The 14,350-nt window shown below is 39.9% G+C and overlaps 2 protein-coding genes and 1 long non-coding RNA gene across 4 annotated transcripts; 1 reads left to right on the top strand and 2 right to left on the bottom strand.

Moving 5' to 3' along the window:
* The first annotated feature begins 103 nt into the window (after positions 1–103).
* On the top strand, positions 104–4,210 carry LOC124182043 (85/88 kDa calcium-independent phospholipase A2). Of its 2 annotated transcripts, none has more exons than XM_046568826.1 (3): positions 104–809; positions 1,429–1,519; positions 1,912–4,210. In XM_046568826.1, exons 1-3 carry the CDS (start codon positions 679–681, stop codon positions 3,973–3,975), a joined length of 2,286 nt encoding a protein of 761 aa, XP_046424782.1. In that variant the 5' UTR covers positions 104–678; the 3' UTR covers positions 3,976–4,210. The 2 variants fall into 2 exon arrangements, with proteins under 2 accessions (XP_046424782.1, XP_046424781.1); XM_046568825.1 differs by having other exon boundaries at positions 105–805.
* Positions 4,211–4,292: 82 nt separating this feature from the next.
* LOC124182010 (vascular endothelial growth factor receptor 1-like) lies at positions 4,293–9,709 on the bottom strand. The gene is made up of 8 exons (XM_046568785.1): positions 9,620–9,709; positions 9,396–9,546; positions 8,805–9,029; positions 8,560–8,716; positions 5,932–6,178; positions 5,497–5,828; positions 5,304–5,409; positions 4,293–5,129 (listed from the first exon to the last, which is right to left on the bottom strand). Exons 1-8 carry the CDS (start codon positions 9,707–9,709, stop codon positions 5,013–5,015), a joined length of 1,425 nt encoding a protein of 474 aa, XP_046424741.1. The 3' UTR covers positions 4,293–5,012.
* Positions 9,710–10,862: 1,153 nt separating this feature from the next.
* On the bottom strand, positions 10,863–11,790 carry LOC124182045. The gene is made up of 3 exons (XR_006870673.1): positions 11,601–11,790; positions 11,193–11,489; positions 10,863–10,977 (listed from the first exon to the last, which is right to left on the bottom strand). It is a non-coding gene; the product is annotated as an uncharacterized LOC124182045 (long non-coding RNA).
* Positions 11,791–14,350: the final 2,560 nt, after the last annotated feature.

Raw genomic sequence — 14,350 nt, 5'->3', positions numbered from 1 at the left:
TATGTTTGGAAAATTTGGTCTTTTTAAGTTATCGACTGGATTCACGGCGTACAATTAATTATTCCTATTGAACTTTCATCACTTATTGACCAGCCTGTACGCCCGACACATTCGTAAGTGGGGAAACCCCCACCCGAGGCTGCGTTGAAATCGAACTATCGACGTGAAGTTGGTTCGCGAAATCAAAGAACTGTCAAAAATAAACGGCCGTTACTTCGGGTTCTCACGTATTGCATCATGTATAAGCACAAAGGTTAAATTCAAAATCAGGTCGATCAATGTTACACTCGCGTCGTAATTCAATGTGTCTCAGTGTCTGTCGCATTATTTTTATTCAAATGCTGAAAATAATTACTCCCCGGAGTTGAACTTTGGAACGATCGACACTGTTTTTATGAGTCGAGAGTAAAGAATAAAGAATAAAGATAAGAAGATTAATTATGAAGTCTCTGATCATGAACTGTAGCAATTCACCGAAACTCTTGTCAGCCGAAGAGAGTAGTCTCCGGAACATAACCTAAAATCAGTCGATGTTGCGATAGCACAATTAGTCTAATTTTTTAATATTTATCGCAAAAATGGCATGGCTAGGAGCCATAGCCAGCGGCCTAGTCCTTCGCAATATTCTCGGATCAGAAACTCCCCCCAACAAAGTCTTGGAAGTCAAACCTGAGCAGTATGGAAACCGCACAATATACTGTCGAGAGGATGGAATCGTTTTATATGGTCCGGACAACCGGAATAAAGAAAAGTTTGAAATTGTTCTGCACAGACCTTGCACCGAGACGCTACATCAGGCCTATAGGTTTGTGAGTCGCTAGTACTTGAAACAATATTACTTTTCCTCAAATTTTACCGTTCGTAACACAGAATTACGATGCGAAAAAAACATCTTTCAATGCTATCTGTCTTATGAACAAGTTTTTTCAATACATGTAATGAGCAATGTGATTTCCGTCTAATGTTTCATAATCTATATTTGAAATGTCACGCCCAGTTTACACTCGAATTCAATTAGCCATGGTTCAGTGCCAATGCGCTACAAATCCTGTGCTTACATTGTCTTACAGTTACCTGACAAAACTAAGTAGTATTGATTTGCATTTAGATTACAGACCTTCACCAAATGTAGATCAATTGAAATTGGTATTCAATAACATGTACCAGAGCTATGAATGACGTATTACAAACTTTTTGTGATTTTTATAAATATTGAGTAATTTAGTTCAATAATACGATATTCTGTAATACAAGCATAATTTGTCATTTCGCTATAGCTGTTAAGGTGGATAAGGACAAATTACAACCAAACTATTATGTCAGTAGTGACAGTTTTAACTATACCTCTGTAAAAAATGTCTGTCAGGTTGATCAAAAACGAAATTCATGAAAAAAAGTACAGATAATTTATATGTTTTTAATTTTCAGTCTTCTGCGGTCGGATACTTTGGAACCAGCAGAAAATATCTTCACTGTCTATAAAGACAAAGTTCCCATTCTTGTACAAATTTCTAGAGAGGTGAGGGCTTAGATAATTTATCGAAACAATCATCGACTCCAGCAATTTTATAATTTTTTCTGCATGGTTCAACAGAAACTTTCCCAGCTATCAAGGGTTAAGCCATACATGGATTGCAATGATTATTTATACATTTTTTCATGCATTAAATTATTTTAATTACCTAACATTTGATGTGAAATGCTCTAAACTCTTGTTCTCAAGCAACAGTTTAATGTTGAAAAGTCCTCTCATTCTCCAAGTGTCTATGTGAGATCCTTTCTATTTTTTTTAAATATTGAATTGAGTTGACATAGAAATCGAACAATTTTATTATTTGTACATTCTGGTATTGAAACGATGCAATGTTCTTTTACCACGGACTAAATCTTGCTTATGTTTCTATGAGTTAGCTGTGCAACGCAAATGGGATTCGTCGGCTATGCGACGTACTTACGGATCACCCAACATGGACCCTCGCTCATCTGGCAGCCCATCTTTTGCTGTATGACGCCTTGCACCATACAGCAGTGAACAGCCACCTGAACAGCAGCGACCCAGCAACAGGAATGTCGCCACTTCAAGTAGCGGTTCAAACGAACAACTTGAGGATGGTTCAAATGTTGGTAGCAGCTCAAAGTTCGCTTGAGCATTTGGACCACAATGCCAACACGGTTTATCATTATGCCGCCAGTTCAACCAAGGATATAATCCTTGCACTCGGTGCCGGTTTGCCAAACAGTCTCAACAGTCGAAACGGAAATGGGCACACGCCGATGCATGTTGCTTGCCTCTCTGATAAACCAGAGTGCGTTAAAGCTTTGTTATTGATTGGAGCAGACGTAAATATTCCCGCAAGCGAAGGACAGCCAACGAGCCCTGGATATGTCGGTGACTTTTTGCATGATAAACCAAATGCTCTGCATTCTCAGGATATGAAATTTGGCGGAACTCCTTTACACTGGTCCTGCAGTCGAGAGGTAATAGACGCCCTGATAGAAACGAACTGTGATATCGATGCTTTGAATTTCGATGGCAGAACCGCACTGCATATCATGGTAATGCGGAAGAGACTGAACTGTACCGTGGCTCTGCTGAGCCACATGGCATCTGTAAACATCGTCGATAACGAGGGAAACACTCCTTTGCATCTGGCCGTCACTCAGGCAACGCCATCTATAGTTCAGGCTCTACTTGGCTTTGGTGCGGACATTGATGCGACGAATTATAAACGGGAAACCCCGCGGCATCTTACTCCCATTGAAGCCAACGCTGACGGAAGCAAAGTACTCTACATTCTTCACGCTGTTGGAGCACAGCGGTGTCCTCCGGACATGGAAGGATGCCACATAGGATGTAAACACCTTGAAAACTTTGACGGAGAAGCACCGCCTGAGCCCCCAACGTCAGTTCCTAGAACAATCTTAGATCAAATGCTCTATGTTGCTGGGATGGAGGAACTGGCTTCACAGAGGAAAAGAAAGGTGGAAGGTGGACGTTTGCTTTGTCTGGATGGCGGAGGTATAAGGGGCCTGGTTTTAGTACAAACCTTATTAGAAATTGAGTCAGTCATTAACAAGCCAGTGATTCACTGCTTCGATTGGATCGCAGGCACTTCGACGGGCGGAATATTGGCTCTCGGCTTGGCGACTGGTAAGACTTTGAAGGAATGTCAAGCATTGTACTTCCGGATGAAAGAAAACGCGTTCGTGGGTCCAAGGCCCTACTCCAGTGAGGGACTAGAGAACATTCTGAAGTCCGCACTGGGCACTCACACGTTGATGTCTGATATCCAGCACCCTAAATTGATGATAACTGGCGTTTTGGCAGACAGAAAGCCCGTAGATCTGCACTTGTTCCGGAATTACGATTCTCCAAGTGTTGTGCTCGGCGTTCCGCCCAGTGGCAAGTTCAAGGAAACATTTCCACCAGATCGCCAGCTTGTCTGGCGAGCTGCTAGAGCGACGGGAGCGGCACCATCGTACTTCAGAGCTTTTGGACGATTTCTTGATGGAGGATTGATAGCGAACAATCCGACACTAGATGCGATGACGGAAATACACGAGTACAATTTGGCATTGCGAGCCATGGGCAGAGAAGATGAAGTGAAACCTATTTCTTTGGTCGTCTCTCTGGGGACTGGGCTTATCCCGGTATCTCAGTTGAGGGAAATTGATGTCTTTCGACCTGAGAGTCTTTGGGATACGGCTAAACTTGCCATGGGAATGTCTGCATTGGGAACTCTTCTGGTAGATCAAGCTACGGCGAGTGACGGTCGTGTTGTGGATCGCGCGAGAACCTGGTGCTCCATGATTGGCGTTCCGTATTATAGATTTAGTCCTCAAATGTCGGATGAAATTCCGATGGATGAGCGAAGTGATGAGAAGCTGGTCAACATGATCTGGGAAGCAAAGGCATTCATGCATGCCAATCGAGATCAGGTGAAAGAGTTAGCATCTGTTTTAGGTTGCCACTAGTCAATAATACTTTTATTTATTTCCAACTTCGTTTACTTTATTCAATTCCAACGCCATAACGGAATCTGTAGTTACCGATTATGTATGTAAGTATCTTATGTATTGAAATTATTTATGTTTCGATGTGAAAATGCTGATAATATAATCGTATTCATGTCGTTGTTAATGAAGTTTAAGCAGTGCTGGCCCGTGATTGAAATTTATCATGTAACGAATAAAACATTGTTCCCTGTGACGTTTATTGTCTTGTATTTTCTGGACGTACTTCGCGTATTGAAAAAACTGTGTACAGCGTGCTTTTACCTAGACTTGAGATTTGAATAGATGAATATTAGAAAATCTGAAAGTTCACTGATTTTGTGAACTGATCACAGTGTCAAATTTGAATGTACGTGTTGTTACGAAATGCGCTTTACTGTCGGCAACGTAACGCGACAGAGGTAAGTACTGTAGAACGGTCGTCTCATTGTTGAAGTCATCTTCAAAGTTTTACCACTTTTTCTTATTTTATTTATTTATTTTTGTATAATCTTCTTACGTTTTAGGCATTAAAATTCTTCTATCATAAGAATTTTTTCAAAAAGTTCAAACGTAATTATTTCTAATTTCTTAACTTGTACTATGTTACCCAAAATTGTTCAGATAGCTCCTTTTGATCAGTTAGTGAAGTGATGATGGAGTCAATCTGATTATTCATGAACTAGTAAACCTACTGAAAATGACCATGTCTTGAATCATATAATGCTATGACTGAAATTGACGTGTAATTTATTATATGATACATCTTGTAAATTAGAGAAAAATGTATAAAAATGACGTAATGCATCACGAAAACACGAATCATAAAAATTTTTGATATAGCATATTTCGTGATTCGTGCTTTTGTAATTTATTACGTGATTTTGTATATATTTTTCTCGAATTTACAAGATAAATCTTGTGATGAATTACACAATGATTTCAGTTGTAACATCTTATGAATCATCACATGAACATTTTCGGCAGGGAAGGCGTTTACGGTGACATTACGGTTACGTTCAAAGCCGAGTCTCTTCACAGACAGCAGGTTCATCGCCGTGAATCACGGTCTCCCTCTCACGTTTCCAGGCATCAGCGTACATCTCAGTGTAAGGATTGCCCAAGTCAAGATAATACTGAAACGTGTTTCCACAATGAGTTGATGAAGACTGATCACGGTGAATGTGAGGTAGATTATTTGAGCTATCAATGCAGCTGTAAATCGTGTCTCACAAACCTAACACGATCACGCGTAAATTTGTATACAACAGGGTACAAGAGATACTAAGTTCAAAAAACATCTCGCTTACCGATTTCACGTGCTCGTCTATCATCTCAGCAACTTTCCAGGCGAGAGATTCGAACGAAGGTCGTTCCGATGGTTCCTCCTTCCAGCAGCTTGACATTAAATCGTATCTAAAAAGAGAACGAAACGGAAGTAACTAATTTCGCAGAATCGACATAAAACCACATGACGGTCTGTAATCACCGCTCGACACTCACAAACTCTGAGGCGCGTACTCCGGTCGCTCCATACGATAACCGTCGATCAGAGTTTGGCACATATCGTGCGGCCTTATCCCGTGATACGGAGTATTGCCAAGTGAGAAGAGTTCCCACAAGACGACTCCGTAGGACCAAACATCCGATTTCGTTGAAAATACTCGATCTCTGAGAGACTCGATAGCCATCCACTTCACCGGAAGGGGACCACCCTCGTTGTTCTTAAAGTTCTCTTCGTCACGGAGAGACTTCGACAGGCCAAAGTCGCATATTTTTACAACATTATTATCCGAGAGGAGAATGTTTCTGGCCGCCAAGTCCCCGTGCAATATCTGATACAAAACTCATAAATGACTCACATCATTGGCAAAAGTTTCACGAAATGTAACAATTCATGAACAATGCAAAAAATCCTTATTGCAAATTTTCACCGACCTTCTTTGCACTGAGATACTGCATGCCACGTGAAATTTGCCAAGCCCAACACACCAAGTCTCGCGTGCGTATCGGATCTGTATCGATTCCGGTGTAATCGCCCGGGTATCTCAATCTCAGCTTTGGTTTCTCTGATTCCGTGTCAGTCACGACGCCGTCTGCCGTCACACCTACGCAGCTAGAATCACTGCCATCACTGGATTCGCCTACCTCTAGATTTTCATTGCACCGTGGCCCTGATCCTTCACTGTAGGGAAAACAAGAAAATAATACGAAGGTTGAAAGCAAGGACCTCGTCATTTGCTATTGCTTTGTACGTGAACTCACTGATGCGGCGTCACACGAGTAACTTGGCCAGTGAGGTTCGATTACCGTTTTCGGGAAATGTATCACAATTCTACTATCAAATTGTCTACCATCAAACCTATCAAAATTTGATAGATAAGCATCATCGACATTCGAAAAGAATGTTCTGAACGTGTCATTGCGTGCTATTTGCAGTGCCCTCCAGTGGACAAAATCTGATATTTAACTCACCAAATAATCCGAAGTGAGAATACTTTCGCGAAAAATGTTGTTCTGTGCGTAAAGAAGCTACCTGCGAAAGTTTGCCACCGTATCGTTGCTGTGGCGAATGTTCGAACACTTAAGTTTTCAAATTACAATTTTTTACCAAGAACTCTCTGGTTTCTATTCTTATAGAAAAGGATATCGATAGAAACAAGAAACACGAGGAAGTATTAAGTAAAAAGCTTGATGACATTCTTTGGTATCCCCGAAAACCCGGCACTGCAGAAAAGTACTTTCTTAATAATTGACGACGCCGGACAACCGGATCAAAAAGAATTCTGGAGTTGAATATGAGAACTTATTAATGAACCTGAAATCGACGGTAAGGACTCGTCTTTTATATTATTTAACGATGTACGAAGTAACGTGTTATGAAACTCCCCACATTGTTTACATAAATTGATATAACTTGACGAATGTCCGAGAGGAAAATTTTGCGAATGATGGATCTTGATTTCATAACAATACCCTCAAAGTCTATGTGGTGACAAATGATAATTGAATTAATTTGAAAAAAAAATTGATTTTTGGAAAATTTTAATTTTCAGAAGAATTGATTCTCTCTTCTCAATATCCAATTGGAAGTGACGGTGCATTTCTTTCGGACCACTGATCGAGATTCCAATTGTATGAATCTTAAAACTTGCACTGTCTCCTTTCAAACGGCGTTATTGGGTTTACGATAAGACATCGATGAACAGATTTTCGTAACACATTTTGACATTTTTAGGGTAACTTTTCGAAAGTAGAATCCATGCATTGCAACATTTTTCTGTTGAAAATTCTTCAAGTTACATCAATTTATAAGGAACCGACGAGAAGTTTGACAACACTTTACTTTATGTAAATATCGATAAACAATATGGAAAACGGGTTATTACTGGCTATATCAGCTTTCTGAGTAACTTATTCGCACACAACATTCTTCTTGATATTTTCGATTCAGCGACATTAAAGAAAAGTAACAGCGAATTGGGACTCAATACTTACTTCTCAGTACTTCACTGCAGAGCCGGGTTTTCGACCATTCGTTAGAAAAATTGTAGCGCCTACAGTTTTCACGATGTGAAAAAATGTGGGAGGGCTTATTCATGTGAAAGTACGTCGTCTACCTGCTTTGTTTTGTTACTTTTTCTTTGAGAATAGAATAAAAGAGTGATTGCTCATCGGTGTGTTCAAAATGAGAAGGGACTAAATTCCCCGAACTCGCATTCTTAGTTGAGGTTAGGTCGATTTTGAGAATTCTCATTTCAGTTTAATGCCAAAAGAATTATTTTTCATTTGTATCTTTCGATAATTGAGTATCATTTTCTTTGAAGAGAGGCCGACTTCAGTTAATTTTTTTGTTTAGTTAAAAACCTTTCTATGGTAAAACCAAAAATTTATGTCGTCATTACTGGCAATGAATATAAATATTTTTCAACGGTAAAGTATTATTGTATTTTTTGGGGGCTTCGTCCGACGAGCCCTTCCACGCCCACGTACCTGACCTTATTCTTCCTGCTTTTGTTTTCGCGATTTTCTTACAATTTATTCCAATTTCACGGCTCGTAGGGGAAAAAGTATTGTTTGCATCACGAGCGTAACGATTTTCACCATCGTACGATCTCGCTGGCACTCGGGGTGTGAAACCGTGGCCTACACTCTTTATACGAAAAGTACCATTTCGTGAAAGTTCACTCATTTCAAATTTTTGGTGGGTAAGGCCTATTTGTCGGTTAGATTTCACCCACTTTTCAGCACTAGTGGTGAATTGTTACGAACTTCTGCGATCGGCTCACACTCTGTCCACATGATTCAAATAACTATGGTGAATAGTTATGAAACTATGGTAATCAAAAGATCATTCAATTTCCATGCTCACTTGCAGTCGGCAGAAGTAACGAAATCTTCACGATGAAAAATAGTTCGCTGGACTAGCAGATTGTAGCGTTAACATATTTTAGAACTGTTTTAACATTAAGACATAAATTTGCTGGTCAAGCAAATGAATTACTTTCGTGCTGTACAGTGTCAAATATTCGTTTCCCCAGTTTTGGATCTATTGATATAATTTACCTCTGATCGTTGGGTTCGATCACATCTCCAACTTGGTTTTGATCACGGATCTCTCCAGTATCGGCATCCAATTGATTCACAAAGCGACGTCGATGACGCAACAAGTAGTCATGTAGATTTCCGAAACGACAGAATTCTACGATGACGAACAGCTGGCCTGTCCGCAAATTCATCGGAACATGATTTATATCACTGTAACGTCAGCCCAGCACGTGACATCGTCTATATCATTTCACAACGCTCACCGTATTCTAGATTTTTCGTGCAGGCACCGAGAAGACTGACGAGGTTCAAATGTTCACCGAGGTAGCAGAGGATCCTGAGTTCTCTAAGAAGGGCTGTCATGCAGTCCAGACTGGCTGTCGCTCGGACCGTCTTTACAGCGACTGTCGTCACAACTTCCCGACTGCGAATGGTCTTCGCCTGTCCTTTTCTCACCACTCCGAATGCCCCGCTTCCCAGTATGTCACCTGAAGAACAAAGTGAATTCACAATCAATCGCCCCTCAATATCAACGTATAGAAAGGCAATATGTGTGTCGATATCGACATTCCATACTAATTCCAATGACGGTATATCTAAGCGAGGGTCGTATTTGTGAAATCCAGTTAAACGTCGTTCAGTTTTCGACGTTCTCAAACTCTATGATTGCCACATGGTTTTGATAATTTTCAGTTTGCAGTTCATACCTCACGAAATAGTTTCAAGTATTCACACCTGAAACTTGGATGTTTCATGAAGTAGAATGATTTCGACAGACTGGCGGAAAGCCTTGGAATAGGGGAATTGATTTACACAATAAAGTTGCATTTGCAAGGGTGAAAAATTTCCGATACCCAGTGTAAGCAGACTTCGAGGGAACTCGTATTTCTTCAAGTACGGCAGTAACTCAGCCTGATCACTCACAGCCACATCTGGATTCAAAGTCACCGAATTTCCGTTATTGAAGTAGTCCAGTCTCGCTTTGATCAATTTCCGTTTCATACTCTGGAAAGAAGTATTTCACATGTCAGCTGAGAATACCGTTGTTGTTCTCGTCGGAGCTGATTTTTTCTGGTACCTGTTTCCGAAGTTTCCAGGCAGCCAATATGCTCATGACGATAATGAGTATCAGTGCCGAGGCAATAAGCCATATTCCAACTTGAATCATGTTCCCGTCATTTTGAGTATTTTTCAGCAACACTGGAACACCTACGGTCATTCGAGATTTGCCACAATTATTGGTCCTATAAAACGGCGAACGAAGGCGTCAAACTAACAGGCGGTACGTTGTTTTGAGGATGATAAGCATGTATTTTTAGCGATGAAATATATGACTGACTTCGGAATTCTGATATTACTACAGGGAGACGTGGATAAATATATTTGACCGTTCCGTTTTTCTGTTTTCAGAGGAGGAAAGAAGTTATTGTAATCACCCTGGAAATTGAAAGCTGAGATCTCTCTATACACCTCGACCTGTGTCTGTGTGTGTGTGTGTGCGTGTACAAATAAAACTATTTGCATTTTTGCTCAGGTCAGTTCAGTACTTTTCGATTTATTGAAACGGAAAAAAAATGTGAAATTGAAATAAAAATTACGATATCATGAGAATGGATCAACGGATTTGAATGAAAATTGGTATAACCTGGTTTTTTGGATCCCTGATCACGAATATGAAGTCAAATTTCCGAAATTCAAAATTGGCATATTCGGTATGCTGAAATTGAATGAAAAATTTTTAGATCTTCAAGAAAATTGGTACAATAAGATTTTCCAGGTCGCTGATCACGAGAGACGATGAGATGATTATTATTGGTACGGCTATTATTATTTGAGGTTGTAACGAGTTTGAAGATGCAGTTCTACAGAATGACTCATGATCTGCCCAAACCTACTTGTGCACAGTTCAACAGTTGTGTTTTATGTTTCATGCAAGCATCGTGGATCACCGATTTGAGGATAGGTTAGTACTGGAAAGCTACAATGAAAGCTTAAGAATATCTGAAACCGCCATTGAGGGCAAAGCTTCGTGAATGACACGTTGTACTCTGACTTCCAATTCTTCCGCACGCGTCAAGAATGTGGGAAATTAAATAAATGACTGCATAAATCTGTAAGAAATTACAATTCTCGTACCTGGCATTCGAACTTTGATCGGAACACTCGGATCACCACAATTCATTCTGTACTTCCCACAGGCTGCCACCTGAATTTGAAACTCAACGTCCTGCCTCAGTTTTACAAATGTGTAAAAGGTTGTGGTTCTATTTAGAAATACTGAATTATCCGCATAATACGGAGCAGACAAAATTGGATGGTAGTAATGAATGGCTGGACCCTTGTACGAATCTTCGGGTGCGTTCCACTTGATAGTTATTGAATCGTTCGTCGATTCGTTCACAAAGACATTTGGGGTGAACGCTGGGTTCACATCATCTTGAGGAATCGTTGAAAAGAGTTCCAGTTGTTATATTTTCTATGATTAGGTTGTACATATAAAATTCTGAAGACGTAACATTTCTGCACCATGTAGTTTTAAATATGGCAAGTGAATTCAGAAACTTCTGTCGATGTGTTCGATGGAATTTTCTATGGCAACACGTGAAAATCTAAATTTCATTGAAACAAGCTGACCGAAATAGTTCACACACCTGCAACATCCAGAGCTACACCAGTCACAGGGGTGCTTGGGTACTTATTTCGACATTCGTCAATTGAACAAGCTTCTACTCGGATATCATAGGTTTTAGGCAAATATAGTCCACGAAAAACGTGACTCAACACCGATGCATTTTCTGCCCGCTTCACGCCAATACGAAGTTTATCTTGAATGCAAGCATTGTAGAGGCTGATATAACCTTCCAGTTCCGGTGGAGGCGCAGTCCATTCAATCGCTATCGAAGAATTAGTTACCTTGACAACCGTAATGACAGGAACGTATTCGATATCTGCACAGAAAGTAAAGTCTTTCACTATATTATCCATCATGGATAGAGTCTGTTAAAGACAATGGTTTCAAAGTGTGTGAATATGCCACAATCAGATTAAATTGAGTGTACCTCGTTCTAACGTCGTAGCCCACTTAAATTGATCCACCGCGGTATCCTCGTAAGAAATCGTGTTCTTTATTATGTAGGTAGTCCCTTCATGTAATTCATGAATAACGTGATAACTAGGAATCTCGTTCAACGAATATGATGTTGCGTATTGCCATTGAGTCGTACCATGCGGTAAATACTCGGTAACGCAGTGATACACAAAATTGCTGAATATAAAATCAAAATGTGACCCAGCTATGAAATCGACTCGACCTATCTTCAGGTAGATGCGATCTTTTCCAACAGCTCGGACATTTTGGTTCAATTCCTCTTCGTTAAAGGTCCGTAAATAGTATTCTGTACTCTCAGTTGGTTGCTTACTATCACCTGCATCCCCACTGCATTTGTATTCCATTCCGTTGAATTTTGATGTCACGTTTGCTATTTCAAGCGTCATCACGACGTATGTTTCGTTGATACGTGAAATATTAGGAAAATTGCTCTCGCTCCATTCGACTTGTTTGCCATAACGTTGTATCCACTTAAAATTCGTCAACGAAGATCCCGTTATGTCACAATAAAGTGTTGCTGGTTTGTTCTCTTCCACATAAACGATACGGTACACGAACTTCGATGCAGCTAAATTAAATATTAGACTCATTTTATTCCAAGCATGCTCTACCTTAATGTTAATTTACATCAGGCTTACGTATACAATACACATAATATTTTCATTCTATCAGAGGTGATTATGTAGTATATAAAATTGCGCATTGTGACGTGCATGTCCGGAAGTCCGGATAAAATGTTCAACCTCTTGAACTAAACCGGGATTTGAACCCGGGACCTTTCGTTGAGCTACCCAGGCTGCTGCCTAAACACCCGCTCGAACCGCGACCAGACTAGCTCGAAGAATGCTGACTCGGAGCATACTCGTATACGAGTTTACAATAATTGCTTCACACGCACTCTACCAGCGAATTTCATCCATTTTTTTCTTCACGTCAAAATCGCGTAAATCTACTCTGCGGTACCACGGAAAGACCTTCGCAGGTAAAAATGCCTTCTGTAAATATCGTGATACCATTCTATGGATCAGTAGGAGGATGGTTCTTATGTTGGTTATGTCGATATTTTTTCGCACTTATCCCCCCAAAAGTACTCGACATACATGGAAAAAAATCTGGCCAAGTTCCCGAGTTCTTCCGACAACTCCAACATGCCCTGTCAAGCAGTCGAATTTTTACCTGGAAAAATGTATGCTTTTTCAAAGTTTTTTAAGAAAACTGTCGATTCAAAGCACTTGACTCCTTCGATAAAATAATAAATCAAGTCAATCATGAAGAAAAACTTATTTCAAATTTCTCAGTTCTCTTCTTTTTTCTGAAAAACCAATTGAGATTGAGGTCGAATACTTTCAGAATCTTGGGATTCGAATAGTACCTACTTGTCCATGAAATGTTATCAAGATATTCGATGAAGATATTTTTACCCTGTTCATCCCACGTATGGCCTTGACTCACAATGAGAGGAAGGTCAATTCAGAACGTTATTTCCTCCAAAGTATCAATGAAACAAACTCATCAGCTCCGCGGTTGAGTTACCGAAACGATACTTGATGAGAATTCAATTCGGCCGTGTTCCGACTCACCTGGATTGGTCTCCAAAATGGCGAAAAATAATGAAAGTCGCATCAAGATCAGGGCCAAATCGCTGCGTTCCATGGTTGTCGTTCACACTTCAAACCGTATCCCTGACTTATTGACGAACCATGCTTCTTCAATATGGAACTTCGTTCACGATCAATTGTCTTCTACATTGCAATAATTTGTACAAATCGTACCATTCTTACAGTTTCTAGTTTGTACCACACGTTTTTCTTCATAAAATGCGCTTTCTCTCATCGATGATGAAAACGGCTTCCGAAATCCTGTCAGTGACTGACGAACCTCGGTCACAGCGCAGCGTGCACAGACCAAAATGAATTCTAATAATCGAGAAAGGAACTGAAACCGCAAACCATTTTTGAACCACATTTATGAATAACAGAAAAATACTCAGTTCTTGTGGTTGTAAGATCGGTATCGTAAAATATTTCCTGTACGAACGAGTAAAGAAACTATTACAGTTACAATATCGTGATATGAATGCTCTCAGTGCATGACATGATAATATTCCTAAATTGTAGCATTGCAATAATTTCAGCATTTCCAAAGAATTAAACCTGTCGTCCAATACAACATTTTGTGATAATGGCAATAGTTTATTCCATGCCGATGTTATATGAATTTATTGTAATCCTGCAACTGATATGCTGTACGTTTTCTTACTTAGATTACTTGATACATCACCAGCTTTGATGTCACTGCATCTTGCGCGAGACGTTCCATGGTTCATCACCAAGTGTCATTGAGTTGGAATCTATCGCTAGCTGGAATTGTATCAGTATTTATCCAAAAGCTTATTCACAAGTACAATTACCCGACGAATTGATAATCTCGGGACAGAATTATAACATCAGTAATGATACAGCGATACATTTGAGTACGTGTCACAACAGTTACAAGCGATTGTTACTCGTAATAGGACAATCGGTCTCCAATTCTTTTCTTTTCGAGGGAATTTCATTTCAGAAATGCATACGTTTCTTATAAAATTCGTAACTTCTGCAGTATTTGATATTTTAAAACAATGTTGACGGTAACTTGGAACGAAAGTTTGACACTTTGTATGTAAAAATATGGCGTCATAGGTAGCTTTGAAAAGTATAA

This window comes from Neodiprion fabricii, chromosome 5 (assembly GCF_021155785.1).
Source record: "Neodiprion fabricii isolate iyNeoFabr1 chromosome 5, iyNeoFabr1.1, whole genome shotgun sequence".
Classification (NCBI taxonomy): Eukaryota; Metazoa; Arthropoda; class Insecta; order Hymenoptera; family Diprionidae; genus Neodiprion; species Neodiprion fabricii.
Note: the sequence above shows the minus strand (reverse complement) of the source record. Positions and strands in the feature narration are given on the sequence as shown.